General features: G+C 40.3%; 1 protein-coding gene across 1 annotated transcript in view; it reads right to left on the reverse strand.

Moving 5' to 3' along the window:
• Window positions 1–1385: 1385 nt before the first annotated feature.
• LOC129734621 (uncharacterized) overlaps window positions 1386–18458 on the reverse strand; it is a 250217-nt gene continuing 233144 nt past the window's right edge. Inside the window, exons 5-10 of the mRNA XM_055698256.1 lie at window positions 12841–12889; window positions 8436–8683; window positions 7475–7646; window positions 6169–6360; window positions 5163–5438; window positions 1386–3517 (exon numbers count right to left, since the gene is read on the reverse strand). Of these exons, the coding sequence (XP_055554231.1) occupies window positions 3357–3517; window positions 5163–5438; window positions 6169–6360; window positions 7475–7646; window positions 8436–8683; window positions 12841–12889 (1098 nt within the window). The 3' untranslated portion in view covers window positions 1386–3356. The remainder of the gene's footprint in view (window positions 3518–5162; window positions 5439–6168; window positions 6361–7474; window positions 7647–8435; window positions 8684–12840; window positions 12890–18458) is intronic.

Here is an 18458-nt window from a genome sequence, read left to right on the forward strand (position 1 = left end):
CTGCTACTAAAGTGAAAAAGGGTCATACTGAGAACCAGTTTTCCTCAGCTCATAGTGAGATCTGTACAGACCTCACGGATCCCTTCTAAAAACCTCTTCTCCCACCTCCCATAAGTACTTTTTCAGAAACTGCTTAGGACTTGGAACCGCTCATGCTGACTTTTGCAGATTATCCCCATTTCAAACATGATGTTTATCTTCCTGGCCCATGTTAATGAACAGGGATCTTTGGAATTTAGAAAGCCCAAGACTTGATTTCAAACACTTTATTGAGGTGTTTGGTTTTGGAACTACAAAAGCTGATCACCCACCACCCCACTACCATCTGTACCAATAATAGCTTCATGTGGAAGCTAGGATGGGGACTAGAATCTGCTTCATATTTCTGAGTAGTTTTTTTACACTTTTTACAAAAAGCTTGTATTGTCATATTGTTGTCTAAACTCCTGAATTCTTGAACTCTGATTTAGTGCTAAACTCTGATATAGTATTTAACTATATGTGCACAGAGTTTAGGTCAAGGTGACCCTCTAGAGTTTTCAAGAATGACAAATGAAGGGACTTCTAATCAAATGAGTCAGCTTTGGGAGAGACAAAACAAAGAACATCCTGTCTTTGTGCTGTAAGCCATGTGTATTTAGACTATCTTGGTCCTGTTAAACTCTGATTAGTCAGCTCTTATGGTCTTTAGCCTTGCCCTAGAAGTGAACTATCCTCATTATAATACTAAAAGTCACACCCCCTAAGGGAAAGACCCAGGCCCACTAGAAGACCCTTCCTCAGAGAGCATGCATAGTAGTAACATAAGTTAGGTAATGGATATGCAAATATATAGCCAATCATCTATGTGGACCTGCCCTCTGGGTAAGGAAAGTGCGATAAGATTTTGTATATAACGTTTGTAACTTTGTACTGTGATATGCTAATTTTGTTTGCTAGCATACAGACTTGCGCAACTCTGTAATAAAACAACATCTTGTCTCAGCGTGAAAGACTGGCTTATTGCACACCAGGAACGGACTTGCATTTTAAAGGCAACAATGGTAGCAAAAGCATGAATCTAGAAGTAATAACAATGAGAAAAGGACTAAACTAAAATTGGTATGTGAAGCACTTGCATCCTGCCACGCTTACAGCACAACTACATGACCTATTGGCACATTGATAAGCAAACAATGACAGGCTACATTAGTTTTGTGTGAAGTTGTATTGACTACGATAATATTTTAGTGTTAATAAATCTCATCATAAACCAAAAGAAAGAGTCACCGAAATTCGGGAATAAAACTCCTTAACACCAATGTAGTATTAAGAATCAGGCATTCTTTATGGCGGCACCGGATGCACGGGGGATCATGACATGCAGAAAACAGACTTCACAATGGTTAGATTGTAAAGTAGGTATATTTATTCAGCGCTGGGCGGCACGGGGGGTAGTCCCACCAAAATCATGCACGCCTTTTTAACATTTTCAGACCTATTTATACATGTTACATTTCTTTATCTAAAAACACACGTAATTTTGGATACATTGATTATATTCAATCTCCAGGCCACACCTCCACTGCAAAGCATTGATTAGAAGTAATCAGCAAACATGCTAAAACAGTAAACATATCTAAGTAACACCAAGCGACTTTTATGCGGACTCATCATGACATATAACTCTTAGCAACTTAGAAGCATTATATGTGCAGTTTTGATTAAGTATGTGCTTGTTTATCAGGCTAGGGTGCCTTGGCTCAACTCCCCCCTTTTCTTTTTCTTGTGCCCTTTTCTAAGGGCTTTTCTTCACTTTAAGCATAGTTGAGAACATTTCATACTTATACAAAAAATTAAACAGATTATTACAAAAATGATTATACCTCTTAGGAGATACTTGATCCACTTTACCCATCCCAATGGAAATAACGACTCCATCCATGATGTTGCCTTACTCCATAGCTCAGAAAAACCCCATGAAGTATCATCTGTCGTGACCTTGTGGAGTATTTCAAGTTGAATCTTCATTATTCTCAAATCTCTTTCTATTTTCCCATCTTCATTTATGTAAGTACAGCAACTAGAATTAATTATTGTGCAGACTCCTCCATGCGATGCTAATATCATACTACTTTAGAAAGTTGACGCATTTCTCCTTGTAGGGTTTGAATAGCGTCACTAGTAGCATTTCCAAATTCTTCCATAGCTCCTGAAATATTTATTATTGCCTTCCCTAATTCGCTTACTCCTAAAACCGGAATAAATCATCTAACAAAAGAATGAAATGTAGAAGGTCATGTAATTAAGGGGTTACTTGTTTGCTTTTGTCTCTTTATTATTTAATTATATTTTTCCATAATCTTTATCATATAAATCTTTGGTTATCCATACATCTGGCATTACTGACCCAAGAGTACAAGCTCCCTTCCAAAAAGGAGGCAACTCCTTTCTAGCAACAGTGTCATTACAGAGCCAATAGAGTCCCTTCTGGGGAGCATGCCAATAAAAGGTAGAGTATTGTCTCCTTAAATAAGATCCTGCTAAGGTGACATTTTTATTACGTTGAGGATATTCTCCAACCAAGTAATTTCCGACTTGACTTTTTAAACATCTGACCGACTCCGTTATGATTATTTGTCCTTTAACTGGCCATTCTTGGTCCCCTGAACTGTAATTGAACAAAAACCTTTTGGGTTTTGTCCAGAGCACCTGCCATGTAGAATCATTATTTAACAAGGGAATGGGAATCCCTATAAGGGTAATATTGCGCTCATCGCTAAGTTTTGGAAATTTGTGACATATCCAACAATCACTTAAATTTATAGCCACTGCTATCTTTGCCATTAGGTTGACATGGATATTTCAATTCCACTGATCAGGCCAGTTTCCCTGAGCCTCCCTTCTTATCCTCCTTGTTTTTCGGACAACAAGATGGACAATTCTATAATCCATTCCGCTTCCTCTGACTTGTATCAAACACCTATAAATTCCTGAATCCTGAATTATAACCTTCTTTATAACTATATGAGATAGTCCCCCTAGCAAAGAATTTTTTTCTCCTGTTACCCTGTCTTTATATTGTTGGTCCTGTTGGCTCCAATTTTCTTTACCATCTATCATTAAGTAAACATTCTGGTCCCTTTCCCAATAATCTTTTCCTTCTCATCTAATTACTTTTTTATCCCAGCTTACAAATATAGCATTATAATCTGAGGTCTGTGGTTTTGTAAATGCACATTGTAGTGCAACTGCTTGCCCTTCCTCAACCTTGTATTGTTTATGAGGGGTCCAGACCTCAAGCCATGCATCCACCAATACCAAGCACATACTTACTACAATTATTCTGATATTTTTCATAATTGTTGTCTTCTTATTCATATCTTCAATTTTCCATCTGATTCACTTGTCCATTTACTTGGTGCTTTCTTCACCCGAGTGTGGTGGATCCAAGGGTTTTGTTCCTTGATCTGGATGGCAGTAAAGGAGGTCAGAAGTACTTGAAACAGTCCTTCCCACTGTGGTTCCAAAGTCTTTTCTGTAAGAGACTTTATATATACATAGTCTTCTGGCTTAATATTATGCACTGGTTCATCAAGGCCCCTTCCCCAGGCCCCAATCACATGTTTTCGGATTTTATTTAATTGTTTCCCTAGTGCGGTCATATAAGAGGTTATAACCTCGTCTCCTGATTGGATAGATATTCCTCTCTGTATCGCATATGGTTGTCCATATAAAACTTCAAATGGACTCACTCCTGTCGCGACGGAGGGAAGACACAGTCACTCAATATGAGTGATCAGCAGACTTCCATTTATTCTGTCTTACAGTCATCTTTTATGCCTTGTTATAATTAGCTCATACATATTACAAAAGTTAAGCTCATTATTGGTTAGTTGCCTAAATACCAAGCCCGCCCCTAGTTTCTCTTCTGTAGTTATCTGTTCCCTCCTGCAACATTCTTTACCGACCACAATCTTCCTGTTATTGTGTAACAAAACCAGCCAAGGACAGTGTATCCTTGCTTTTTGCTTTACTTCAGATAAGCTGAGTGCGATGTGCATTTCTGTTGAGCCAGCTGGACTATGTCTATGTGACCTTTTTCAGCTAGCCAGTTATCCACACACTCCCTCCTTAGTTCTAGGTTTTGTCCGTATTCGTAAAAGTGCTAAAGGTAGAGACTGGGGCCAGGCTAAGTTTGCCTCTTGCCCTAACTTCACAATTTGTTGTTTAATCAAATAATTCATCTTTTCCACTTGTCCACTTGACTGTGGGTGATATGGAGTGTGCAGTTGCCAGTCTATACCCAAATAACAGCTAACTTGTTGTACTATTTTGGAAATAAAATGTGGTCCCCTATCTGATGAAATAACTGCTGGGACCCCAAATCATGGTATAATTTCCTGTACAATTATTTTAGTTACTTCCCTTGCCTTTGCTGTTCTGGTTGGAAATGCTTCTGGCCAACCTGAAAAGGTGTCTGTTAACACCAATAAGTAATGATACCCCCCTTTTCTTGGGAGTTCAGTAAAGTCAATTTGCCATTGTTGTCCAGGTCCATTACTTTTCCCAATTTGCCCCATCTCTAATTTGGGAGTATTTTTAGGATTTGTCTGGAGGCATATTTCACATTGTTGAGTTACCTGTCTTATTGTAGTATATACATTTCTGGCCACAATTTCCCTGATTAGGTGTTTATATAAAGCCTCAGCTCCCCCAATGTCTTTTCCTATGCTCTTCCCATATTAAAGGCCACAGTAAGTAAGAGGGAATAATTAATTTTCCCTGTGGGGTATAGGCCCACCCTTCTTTGTTATATGAGCCTTCTAAATCCGTAATAAGTTTTCAATCTTCCTTAGTATATTCTGGTTCGCTTTTTAGGGAAATTTGTCTGTCAGGGATTAAAGCTCCTTTTATTTTTGCTTTATTTTGGCAACTTGTTTTGCCTCTCTGTCTGCCAACTCATTCCCTTTTTCTAAATCCGAGCTCACTTTCTGGTGTGCCTTTATATGCATGATTGCTACTTTCTTAGGGAGTTGGACAGATTCTAATAACTTCAGGATCTCTTCTGCATGTTTAATGTTTTTCCCTTGAGAATTTAACAGTCTTCTTCCAAATTGCTCCATGTGCATGTACTACTCCAAAAGCATATTTTGAGTCAGTATAAATGTTCACAACTTTACCTTGGCCCAATTCCAGGGCACGAGTTAGGGCAATTAACTTTTGTGCAGAAGTGTTCATAGGCAAAGCTCCGGATTCTATTATCTCTTCGCTGGTAGTGATGGTGTATCCCGCATGTCGGTTACTGTTTAGCACATAGCTGCTTCTGTCTGTGAACCAGTTTTCCTCCTTTTCAATAGGGCTGTCCTTCAGATCTGGACGGCTTGCATATGTTGCTTCGATGGTTTCTAGGCAGTTGTGGTGTACTGGTTCTCCTGTATTTCCGCTGAGAAAAGAGGCTGGGTTGACAATATTAGTGACTACAATTTCCACATCATCCTGTTCTACTATCATAGCTTGATATCTCAAGAAACTTTGTGGAGAGAGCCAATGTCCACCTTTTGCCTCCAATACTGCCGATACTGTATGTGAAACCATAACAGTCATCTTTTGGCCTAGAGTAAACTTTCGGGCTTCCTGGATGTTTAATATCACTGCTGCAACCGCCCGCAGGCATCCAGGCCAACCTTTGGCAGTTGTATCTAACTGTTTAGAAAGATAAGCAACTGCCCATCGATATGGGCCTAGATTTTGTGCTAATATTCCTAGGGCAATACCCTGCTTCTCATAAGAGAAAAGAAGAAACGGCTTACATCTGGGAGCCCCAAAGCCGGAGCTGACATCAATGCCTTTTTCAGTGATTCGAAGGCTTGTTCAGTTTCCTTGTTCCATTCAAGATGTTTCTGCTCAGTGGCAGTTAGGGCATACAGTGGTTTAACGAGTAATCCATAGTTATAGATCCACAACCGGCACCACCCCGTCATTCCCAGAAAGGTTGTCAAATCTTTTACTGTCTGTGGTCTCTGAATCTGGCAAATTGCTTCTTTACAGGCTTGTCCCAAAGTTTGTTGTGTTCGCTGTCCCACACTAATTTCGTATCCCAAATAATTTACTTTGTGCTGTATTATCTGTGCTTTCTTCTTAGATACCTGATACCCCTTGGAGTCCCAAGAAATTTAGTAAACTCACCGTCCACATCATCCAACCTTCTTCTGTCTTGGTAGTGATTAGGATATCGTCCACATACTGCAACAATTTTCCCTCTTCGGACGGGGTTTCCCAGGATTCTAAGTCCTTTGCAAGTTGGTTGCCGAAAATAGTATGACTGTTCTTGAATCCTTGCGGCAGCACTGTCCAAGTGAGCTGGGTCTTTCGACCACTCTTAAGATTTTCCCATTCAAACGCAAATAATATTTGGCTGGTCTCGTGGAGAGGGAGGCAAAAGAAAGTGTCTTTCAAGTCTAAGACAGTAAACCAAATCAATTCAGGTGTTAGTGTGGTTAGCAATGTATATGGGTTTGCCACTACTGGGTAAAGGTCTTCAGTTATTTTGTTTACTGCCCGTAAGTCTTGGACCACTTGATATGATCTGTCGGGCTTCTGGACAGGTAATATAGGGGTATTAAATTCAGACTCACACTCTTTTAATAATCCTAACTGCAAAAATGTCTCCTATTACTGGCCGGATTCCTTCTCTATCTTCTTTCTTTAGGGGATACTATTTAATTCTTACTGGTTTTCGGCCTTCTTTAATTTTTACTTCAATAGGTAAAGCATTTTTTGCTCTTCCAGGTGTATCAGTAGCCCATACCCCTGGGTACATTTGGTTTACAACTTCATCATTCATTTTTATTTCTAAGGAAGGACTGGTTAATGTTAGGCTTAATATTTGAATATATTGTTGATCTTTTACTTCTAAAGTAATTTTTCCCTTTTCAAATACAATTTTTGCTCCCAATTGTTCCAACAAATCTCTCCCCAAAAGCGCCTTCAGAGAGATAGGCATATATAAAAAATTATGGATGCCCCATTGCTTGCCCATTTTATGTTTTATTGGCTTACAAAAGTATGCCTTTTCACTTTGGCCAGTTGCCCCTTTTACCATAACATAATCATTTCCCAGAGGCATTAGAGCTTGATTCAGAACTGAGTATGTTGCCCCTGTGTCTACTAAAAATTCTACCTCTTGTTGTGTTTTCCCTAGCTTAAGTGGGATCCGCTAGGGTAGATTCCCCAGGTTTCCATCAGTCTTCTTTTATATGAGCTATTATTTTCTGCGACTGTCGGTTCCTGTCCCTCGGGTATTCTTTTTTCCAATGTCCAAACTTTTTACACAATGCACGTAGATTTTTTCCTAATCGAGCTGATTGTTGCAGTCACTTTTTCTCCTCTCCTTGTACCACCGCTATTATTCTCCTCTGTCCCTGCCTGTTATTATCTTCCCGACTGCTGAAAACTCGCCAGGCCTCATCCAATAATATCTCCAAGTCCCTACTTTCTGTGGTTCGTAACTTCTGAAGTTTTCTTCTAATATCAGCTGTAGACTGATCCAAGAATAGTGAGACGAACTGTTGTATCCTCACCTCTGACCCTGGATCTAGTGGTGTGCTGTGACGCATTGTATCTCTCAGTCGATCTAAAAATTTGGATGGGGACTCAGTGGGACCCTGTTTAATAGCATACAACGCTGACTAGTTTATAGTTTTAGGGATAGCCCTTTCCATTCCTTTCAAAATCCATTCCTGATATTCTTGTAACATTGTAGGACAAGGCCTCAAGGACAAGAGTCCAAGTACTGATAGCCTGATGAATAGAGACTTGTTAGAACTCGTAGGGCACAAGCCCTGGGAGCAAAGGAACAAGCTAACTGCAGGCCCCTGAGCCGGCACAGTTGAGGAGGCAACCAGACGGACAGAGAAACAAGTAGCCAGATAAGGGAACGGATGGCGCCAATATGTAATCAAGAAAGCCGCGTAGAAAGAAACTCCCTAACCTTGGAATAGAAATTATTGCTAGGTCAAGATAAACTAGTAAGCTCCTATTGTTCTAATGGTGTGCCTTAAATATCAACCAATCAGTGTTTTTTACGCTTAAGATTTAACCAATCAGTGTGTAATATGTAGAAGGTAGAAACGTATATATTTGTAAGAAAATCACTAATAAATGGACAACTTGCTTGCATCAAGCGGCGTCCCGTCTCTTCATTCGCCGCATAACATCTCCATATGGACTGATTTTGGATCTTGGAGGGGAAAATATTCCTTAACATCTCCCCCCGTAATTTTATCATGGTCTTCAGCTAAGTTCCCTGGCGTTTTTAAAATCAGATGATTTTCGGTCTCTGTCATATATTCTAATAACAATTGTATGTCCTTCCAGTCAGGATTACGCTGTTTTATAATAAACTTGAAATGTTTAGTTACACTTATCAGGTCATTTCTATAATCTTTTGCTACCTTTTTCCACTCCCCCAGGTCTTTAGTGGAGAAAGGTACTTTGAGTATCACTGCCCCACTATCAGGCCCCACCGCCTCTCGGAGTGGCGCTTGGACCACAGCCAAGGTCGTCTTTTTCCCAGTGCGGGAAGATATGGGGCTGTCAGGGGGAGTGAGCGTTCCATCCGAGTCCACATCCTGCCCCTGTAGTCGAGGGGGAGGCTTAAATAGGTCAGTCAAATCTTGTTCTGATGCCTGGTGAATTTTACCTGTTTTAGTACACATTTGACCAATGCTGCAAGCTGAACAACACCGTTCAATTTGCCTTTAAACTCTTTGTTATTCTCTCACTTGAGTGCGAGTACCATGGGATCTTGTGGGGGTACCATTCCACAGTCCCTTTGCCACTCCGGATGGTTCTGGAGGGTGAAAAACATATCTGCATATGAGACCTCATCCCATTTTCCTTCTCTCCTTAGAAATAACATTAGTTGTAACAGAGTATTATAATCTATGGTCCCATTGAATGGCCACTTAGCATCACCTTCTAGTTTATATAGCAGCCACCATTGATTGCAATATTTGATAAGAACCTTTTTACTTTCTGTTCCTCCAGACCCAATGATATCTTTCCAATGAGGGGCTCTTTTTTAATATTCCTCCCCCTTGGTTATTTCCCATCTCTTATTAGTTTAGATCTTGGTTATTCCTTTTTGCAAATTGCTTTTTACACTTTTTTATAGTTCTTTCCCAGTTTTCTTCCCACACGTCCCAAATTTCTGGAACTAAATTTTTCTTTCCACACACTAGTTTCACTATTTATGTTTCTTGGTGATATCTCTCCTGATCATAAAAGTGTGATATTTGGGGAAAACACTTTGGACAATCAGGCTTTCGTCTACTAGATGTACAATACCATCGCTTTCCACAAGATCTACGCCTTAGTAGGACCCAAGCAGGGTGCCAGTTTTCATATAATCTAATTACAAATCCACATATAAAGCAGGGGATTATCCCTATCTGTCCATTAATTCTTGAATTCTGAGGTGTTTCCCCAAGAGGCTGTTCCTAGCCCAAAGCCACTTGCTACCCTTCGGGTGTTATATATGCTCCTCTTAAATAAAACCGTTGTTTGTTTTCCCTTCTTATCCAATGTCCACTGTCATTCAAATATTCCCAAGACTCAAGCCCAAACCACTGAAGGAGTGACTCTCTATCCTCCTCCACTTTGGTATATTTCACCCCTCAGATATCACAATTATATCAATCCAATTACGAGTTCAATTCCTTCCAAATTGGACAACACTTAGGGTCCGATTCCTTAATCATCCAAAAAGTTACTACTAACACACATAAGCCAATAATTGTTATTAACAAATATAACTTGGTTTCCATGCATGCAATTGTATATTTTAGATTTCTTACCACCTTTCCTTATGTTTTTTTATGCCAATTTCCGCTTCGATCTAGTCGTTCTACTTGGCAGCTGCAAACAGAAATTATCCAAGCGCAATTGCAAGTAGGTCCCGCCTACCCTTCACCTGTCACTTATATACCAATCATTGACAGGTCCATCCTGGTTCTTAATAATAAGATGTGGTGGCAACCCTGGATTTGCTCGATCTACCCTCAAGATCGCTAGAGGCCACTCTACTGGTCAGCAAATCCTTTACCTAATTCTCAGAATACTTCTTTTGCACTTGTTTTGCGCTGCACGCCAGACATCTCTGTGCGATTTACCAGCCACCCCCACTAGCCACGCGTACAGCTTATAGGCTTCTATTTTAAAAACATACCATTTCATTCCGCGGCTTCAGGAGGTCTTTGTCTGCTCCCACAGTAATCGGCCAGCAGCAGAGGCTCCACCGAGGAAGTTACTCGGGGTGTGCCCAAGAGCGTCTGTTCCACAGCAAGTTCTGCGGTCGAGCAGAGAGTCCTCCTGGCTGGCTCGCCAAAACTGACATGCAGAAAACAGACTTCACAATGGTTAGATTGTAAAGTAGGTATATTTATTCAGCGCTGGGCGGCACGGGGGGTAGTCCCACCAAAATCATGCACGCCTTTTTAACATTTTCAGACCTATTTATACATGTTACATTTCTTTATCTAAAAACACACGTAATTTTGGATACATTGATTATATTCAATCTCCAGGCCACACCTCCACTGCAAAGCATTGATTAGAAGTAATCAGCAAACATGCTAAAACAGTAAACATATCTAAGTAACACCAAGCGACTTTTATGCGGACTCATCATGACATATAACTCTTAGCAACTTAGAAGCATTATATGTGCAGTTTTGATTAAGTATGTGCTTGTTTATCAGGCTAGGATGCCTTGGCTCAACTGTTCCACCTAATGTGCATGCCAAACTATTTTGTGGGTCCCATTTTATGTTACACAGCTATACATATTCATTACATTTCTTGGAATTATTTGCCTATGTAGGAGTCTTCCCTGGAGGGACCTTCATTAATATTATAATGTCCTTTTAAACCTGGGCAGTTAGGCCTCCAGGTGGTCATCCAGATGGTTTGACGGTCCTTGTCTCCTCTTCACTCCTTTTCATCCCATTGTTTGCTCCATGACTCTTCCACAAGTATTTGCACATATCCTCTAATTAGCACTCCTTCACAAACCACAGAACCATCTCGGCCTGCTTTTTCTGCTGCAGACCCTCTCTTATCACTTAACATATTCCTTGACAAAGATAAACAATTGTACATACAACAACTACAAAGCCTAAACAATAGCTGGCCACAAGTGTCACCGAAATCGGGAATCAAACCTCTTAACACCAATGGAGTATTAAGCAGGCACTCCTTTATTGCAGCGCTGGGTGCTCAGTGGCATCTCCACAAATCAAGCACACCTGTGTAGATTTTACTGTTACATTTATACACAAAATGAAAAGGTCGTACACTCCCAGTTACAATGATTGGTTAGTAATTTGCATATAATTGTAATAGTTGCTGTGTCATCCTTTTCTGTTACTATGATTGTGCAGAGGAAGGGTCTTCACCTGGGCAAGGGTCTTCTTGACCTGTGGGTGTGATTTTTAGTATTATAATGAAGGTAGTGATGTGCGGAATCAGACTCCACAATCTTAATTAGATTTTAAAGTGGGTATGTTTATTCAGCGCTGGGCAGCACGGGGGTGTGGGTGGGGGTGGGGGTGTGTGGGGGGTGGAGGGTAGTCCCACCAAAGCCGTGCACGCCTGGGGCAACAACTTGCCTCAATTTATACAATCAAAATTGCATATACATAAGATTTCCAAATACGCCTATACATATTCATAACCTAGCCCGCTTCATATTAAAATTAGTTCCAAGAAGTCATTTCCATAAGTCCCTCCCAACTGTGCTTGCATAGTGCCTCTTGGTGGTGGTCATGGGGATGAAGGCTTGGTAGTCTCCCTCGCTCTGAACTTTTTACCTTCTCTCTTTGTGCAGACTCAGTTGTTCCTTGGTCTTTTTCCAAACTATAGAGTTGGTTTTAGCTAGTTCTCATCACTCCTTCAGGAGGAACTGTAAATTCCTTGATTCAGTTAATTTACACAATAGTTAGTAAAACAAAGCATTATTTATCAACAACAATCTAGGTAATCGTTAAGCAATTAGATCTACTAAAATTTCTTTAACCTCTTCCCTCAGTAGTTCACTTCAGGACACCTTAAAATTAAGTTTTGTTGCCAAGTTGGATGGCTGAATATCGGCCTTGCCAAGTTGTCCAATAACTCATCCTATACACCATAGAACCTAGGTGCTCTGGTTATGGACTTGATATAGTGAAAAACCTAGAACTCTGCTGCAGACAGAAGCTACATAGATAACAGAAACATTAACACCCGAGAAAGAGTGAAGGGCGGGAACTTAGCACTTTGAGAAGGGACAATTAGTACCGATGTAAATGAGCTCAACAAGAATGTAAATAAGGAGCCTTCTGATGAGGACGTGCTAACTGCTCAAAGAAAATAAGCCAAGGTAAAATAATTGTGGTAGTAATAGATCAGCGACCTCCTACTCAAATGGCCCCCACCCCAAAGAAGGTGGATCCCCCCCTCTCCCCCCCCCCGGAGATCATGCTGATATAGATTAAAAGCAGCCCAGTGGGCATGTATTAGCTGTATTGTTTAGAGTGGACAATAAGGAAGGACTAATTGTTAACTAGCAGATGTTTTAAGATTACAGAAACTAATTAACAAAGACTGCTAATGTGTGCAAAGATAAACAAGAACTTCAGGTAACTGCCCAAGAAGATGTAAAGTACATCTTGAAGAGGTGCCAGAGGGAGAAGATTCTGGATGTTTGGAAACCTTATGTATATGCATGACTTTGTATAATAAATATCCATCGGCTTGTTGAAACGGTGTGCAAGTTAGGAGGAACGATCCCCCTTGCACCCAGTACCACAATAAACATACCTGCTTTATAACTCTCCTCGAGTTGTAAGGTTCGGTTCCGCACGTCACTCTAGAGAATAAGGACTAAGGTTATTATGGTCTATAGCATAGGGACTTCAAGTAACAGTCTCGGATAACAAGCAGCACAGCAATTGAAACGTCATTGGTTAATCAGTGCTAACATAATTCTAACATGGAGGTTAACTCCTGAAAATCAAGATGCTCCTATAGCTATCTATTTCACAAACACAAAATATAGAAGGATTCAGTAAAACTTTAAGATAATCTGCAACATAAGGACACAGTCGACCTGCAACTAAAATATTGTTTTTTTATACACTAGAACAAAGGTTCATGAAGCAACTACAGCATTGTATCATCTTTCCACCTTTTTTTCTTGAGACTTTGGGCCCTTCAAACCCAAAGCCTCAATATTTACCTCCAATATATTCTTCTGTCATTAGAACATAATCAGATAAAACAATTACAACACTGAGATATAACACATGATATAGATTAAAATCAGCCCAGTGGGCATGTATTAGCTTGATGTGTTTAGAGTGGGAAATAAGGAAGGACTAATCGTTAGTTAGCAGATGTTTTACACTTGAACAAAAGGTTAGATAATGGATGACATGTAAAGAACTCTAGTAGATAACAGAAACTATACAACAATAGGCTGCTAATGTATGCAAAGATAAGCAGAAACTTTAGGTAACTGCCCAAGAAGGTGAAAAGTACATTTTAAAGAGGCACCAGAGGGAGGAGATTATGATAATGAATTTTTGGAAACCTTATGTATATGCATGACTTTGTATAATAAAATATCTGTCGGCTTGTTGAAAAGGTGTGCAAGTTAGGAGGAGAGATTCTCCTTGCACCCGGCGCCTGCTTTATAACTCTCCTCGAGTTGTAGAGTTTGATTCTGCATGTCACACAAGCAAGGATACATACAGCTACTATAGCTATTACAAGTGCAAGCAATTGTTTCAACCAGTTCAAATTTGGTAACCAGGAGGTCAATCTATCAAAGATTTCTTTGAACCCAAGGGAGGTGTTGTCTTCTGTCACCTGATGCATTAATTTAGTTTGGTTTTGAATTTTATTCAGGTCTGTCTGTATTCTTCCTAATTGGTCAATATACACGCAACAGCTGGTGTTTAGCACTGCACAGTTTCCCCCTTGTGATGCTAAAAACATATCCAGTACCATTCTATTTTGAAGGACTTCAAAATTCAGAAAGACCTGACACTTCTATTTGCAGAGCCTTTATAACATCCATAGTGTGACCTTCTATTTTTTCAACCACAGCTGAAATGTTAACTATTGTTTTCTCTAATTTTCTAACTCCTAACCCTGGGATGAACCATCTAATGAAGCTGTGAAATGAGGTTGGTCTCTTAGCGATAGTGAAATGGTTAAGGCTCGGAACCCAAGGAAGATGTTGTAAGTACCTTAGATATTTAGTTGAACAAAAGAGGCTCCAGATGGTTGTAAGATAAGGGTTGGGTGTAAAGTAAGGGGGCACCCAGATAATCTCATGGTAGACAACTCAATTTTGAGAACAGATACACAGGACAAGAGAATGGCAACAATAGCCTCAAAGGATATGATCTATTGATCCCATACTGAATTTGCCCAGAAGTAAAGGTTGATCAGTGGGTGAAGTGAAGAAGACTACAAGCCTTCATCTGAAGACCCCGGCGACCACCCAAAGACCACCAGAGAAGATGACTGCGCATGCGGACCAGACATTTGCATATGCTAATGAGTTCCAGGAAATCTCATGTAAATGTGAATGAGTTCTCAGAAATCTTATGAACATGTATAATTTCATGATATATAGTCTAAAAGTTTGCCAGATGGGGGGGGGGGGGGGCACTTATGGTAGAGTTATCCCCAGTGCTACCCCAGCACTGCAATAAAGAATACCTTGCTTAATAACAGTCTGCTGTTATTGAGTTTAATTATATCGGACTCCTTACCCAGCTGCACCTAGCCTCCCACTTCGGCATGTTTAGAAAGCAAGGGGGTTTGGATGATGCCGATCTTTGTGTTTTGGCGACCCAGATGGGACCCTCTCTGCTTGGCTGCAGGACCCGGTGAGAACAGGACTCTCTCGGGTACCCCCAGAGATTTCTCCAGAGAGACTTCTTGCCTAAATCAGATCACTGCAGGAATAGAAAAGGACCATCTGATGAAGGTATTATTTTTCTTCTTTTTTTTTGTTTTTTTTTTTTGTTTTGGGGGACCGGTCATTTGGGAGCTATCTGTGATCCGCAAGACAAGATCTTCCATTGGATAGCATATACCGAGTTGCCAAATTGTTATAAACGATAACAATTAAAACAATTTTATTTTGGGTTCAATCAATTTACGTTGAGAAACAATAAGCAAAAACAGCACTGGGTGCGCGGAGAACTCAATTAGTTCCACCACACGCACACCTGAGTCCTAAAAGCAGCGTCTTTTATCCCCAGATCTTGACCAATCTCTTCTCGCCGGATGTTCGTCCTGCTCTTTCCCCATTGGGTCGTTAGGGTACACCTTCTCCTCCTATTGGTTCTCCTTTGGCGCGCTTTTTCAAATCTCAAGGTCTTTGTCTCCTTTGGCGGGCCTTCTCTGGCTGGTTCACTTTACTTATCTCCTTCGGTGGGCTTTTCCAGGCAGCGATTGCCTCAGGGGAAGGGGAAGCCATCACATTGTCTTAAAGGACAACCACACGTGCCCACTCACCACAACTGTGATACAGGTCCCAGATTTACACAGGGTACAACAATTACACTTATCACAGTACATTCTATTTTTGACCTGAATCATGACTGCGTTTATCACACTAGCACCTTACTGGTATACATTTGGGTATACTTCAGTATTTGTTTGGGTATACTTCGGTATGCAATTGGAATTTTAGTATTTTTGGCTTTGGACATGTCCTTGGTATTCGGTTGATCTGTGGAATTTTGTGATTTGAATATTGATGACTTTGGCAAGACATGGAACATTTGGATTTGAAACCATGCATTTGGTAACTTTGTAATCTGTGTACCTTTGTTCACCCCCCTGAGGTTTTGGTTGTATAGAGGTTTTTAAGGGGGCAAATGAATGTTTAAAGGAACATTTGGATTTGGAATTTGTTTATTGTAACTTGACTCGGTATCTAAATCTTTATGATTGTGTGATATATGATTGTGTGAGTGAGGCGTACAAATACGTACAAAGTGAGTGCGGAGTCCAGATCCACAGTTCTGTTATCCCGTGAGGGAAATGGCCAGAGAAGGATGAAGTGATTGATAAGCATGGGAACCTGAAAAGTATTCACTACATCCAGAAAATAATTGCAGACCTCTGTTCATTTTGGAATGCATGTGGTGTGATCAGAGGCTGTGGGTCAGGTTTTAGCTGTTGTGTTTATAATAATTGTCAGCTGTGTGTGTAAGTGTTTGAGTCTTAGTCCCTGTCCTTGTGTTGTATAAATTCCAGAATGGGAAACCAACAGAGTGAGGTTTTGAAAAAGAGTCCTTTGGGCTGTGTTCTGGCTCATTGGAAAGATATTGGGGGACCACCTGGAGGGAGTGTGAACCGTAAAACTCTGATAAAATATTGCAATTAGTGGTGGCCTTTATATAAGTTAGATGATGGAGAAAAATGGATTTTAAATGGAACTCTGAATTATAATATTCTGTTACAGCTTATGTTATTTCTGAGATAAGGTAAATGGGATGAAGTGGTTTATGCAGATATGTTCTTTACTCTGTAAAATCACCCAGAGTGGCAAAAGGAATGTGGAATTACTTTAGCACCCCAGGACCTCGTGGTCCTGGCGATAGAAAAAGAGAAAAATAAGAATGGGAAGTTAAAAAGATGTTGCTTGGCTTGTAGCATTGGGCAAAGATGTTTAAAGGTTGGTTTAGGCAATGTTGGATGTGGTGTTTAGTGAGTTAGAAAAGCAGATGGTTGTGAGAGCAGACAGAAATGATATCAGAAGAAAGTTACAGAAAGTGCAAGGAGTAGATGCAAAAGATTTAGAAAAATTGCTGGAGGTTGCGTGGCAAGTATCCCAAAACAGAGATAGTCAGAAAGAGAGCAATGGGCAAAATGATTGCTAATGCTACTGTGGCTGCTTTATGTACCATGGGAGGCCAGGTACTCTCTTGAAACCCATCAGAAAACAACACTAAATGGAGGGAGAGAGGCCGCGAGATGTGGTATAAATGCTCCACCTAAGAGAAATCAAACACACCTGATAGATCAGTGTGCTTATTGTAAGCAAATGGGGCACTGGAAAAAGGGTTGCCTGAGACTGGGCAAGTTGGTGATGGTTACTGATGTGGAAGCTGATTGATGGGAACCAGAGGGAATCTTCCCTAGCAGAGCCCTTGGTAAAAATTCAGCTAGGGAAGGAAGGGAAACCTGTAGAATTTCTAGTAGATACGGGTGCCACATTTTCAGTACTAAATCAGACCTTATTGCCCATTAGTGAACAAAATGTTAATATCACAGGAGCAACTGTACAAGTTGAGAAAGCTTTCTTTTGGAAATAATTAAAATTCAAAATTGGGAAGAGTATGGGGATTCATAAGTTTCTCTATCTGCCTGAGGCTCCAAGACCACTATTAAGAAGGGATTTATTAGAGCAATTGAATGATGAAATGCAGGAGCAAAATCACGGACTCAATGACATATCAATATGATCCTAGTTGAAGCCACTTTACTTAAGTTTCTGCAAACTTATATACAATTTTCATATTCATACAGACGTCACACCTTAATTCTATTGGTTACATACACTGTTCACACACTGCTATACAGATACTAATTGGTTAAAAGCATACAAGCGGTTAGTCCCATCATTAAAATTGTTGACATTCTTGCGGTCATCAGTTCCCAGCTCAGCTCCTGTTTTTCTGCCCGCTTAACTGCCAAAGATCCTGTTTTCTTTGTTCCAGGTGTCTTTCTCACACAACCTTGCGGCCTTGCTGAGCAGATAAAACTTTTAATCATATCAAGCTGCTAAAGCAAGAGTGACTTTTGGTAGGCCAGGTGTCCCTTTTCTTCCAAATACATTGCCACAATGAAATAAAGTTTAAAGATAGGGAAATTGAATTTAAAATACCAGAAAAGAACCACATTGAAAGTTTGACTCTTATTGAACCCCAAATTAGGGAAGAAGAATTTATATAAGATATAAAAGACCAAGTATACCCAGGAGTATGAGCCTCAGGAATACCTGAAAAAGCTAAAAATGCAGAATGGGTTGTTATTAAAATTAAAGGAGGGGCATGACCTGTTAGGGTAAAGCAATATCCCTTGAAATTGGAGGACAGGCAAAGAGTGAAAGGTATTACAGAAGAATTTATAAAATATGGACTATTGATGGAGTGCCCTTCAGAATATAACACTCCTATTCTGCCTATCAAAAAGCCTGATGGCAAAACGGCATATGGCATTAGTGTAGGATTTGTGGGTGTGGGAAAATCACCTTGGGGGGGGGATTAGAGAAAACTAGGACCTAATAGAAGTGTAGTAATCCAGAAGGCTTTTTAGGGTAAAATAAAGCTATCACCTTCAGGATGGTTGGCATGCATGGAATCTACCATGGCTCCCTAAGCAACACATCCTGCCAGCTCAGTACCTGC

The sequence above is a fragment of the Falco cherrug genome, chromosome W (genome assembly GCF_023634085.1).
Source record: "Falco cherrug isolate bFalChe1 chromosome W, bFalChe1.pri, whole genome shotgun sequence".
In the NCBI taxonomy this organism is placed as follows: Eukaryota; Metazoa; Chordata; class Aves; order Falconiformes; family Falconidae; genus Falco; species Falco cherrug.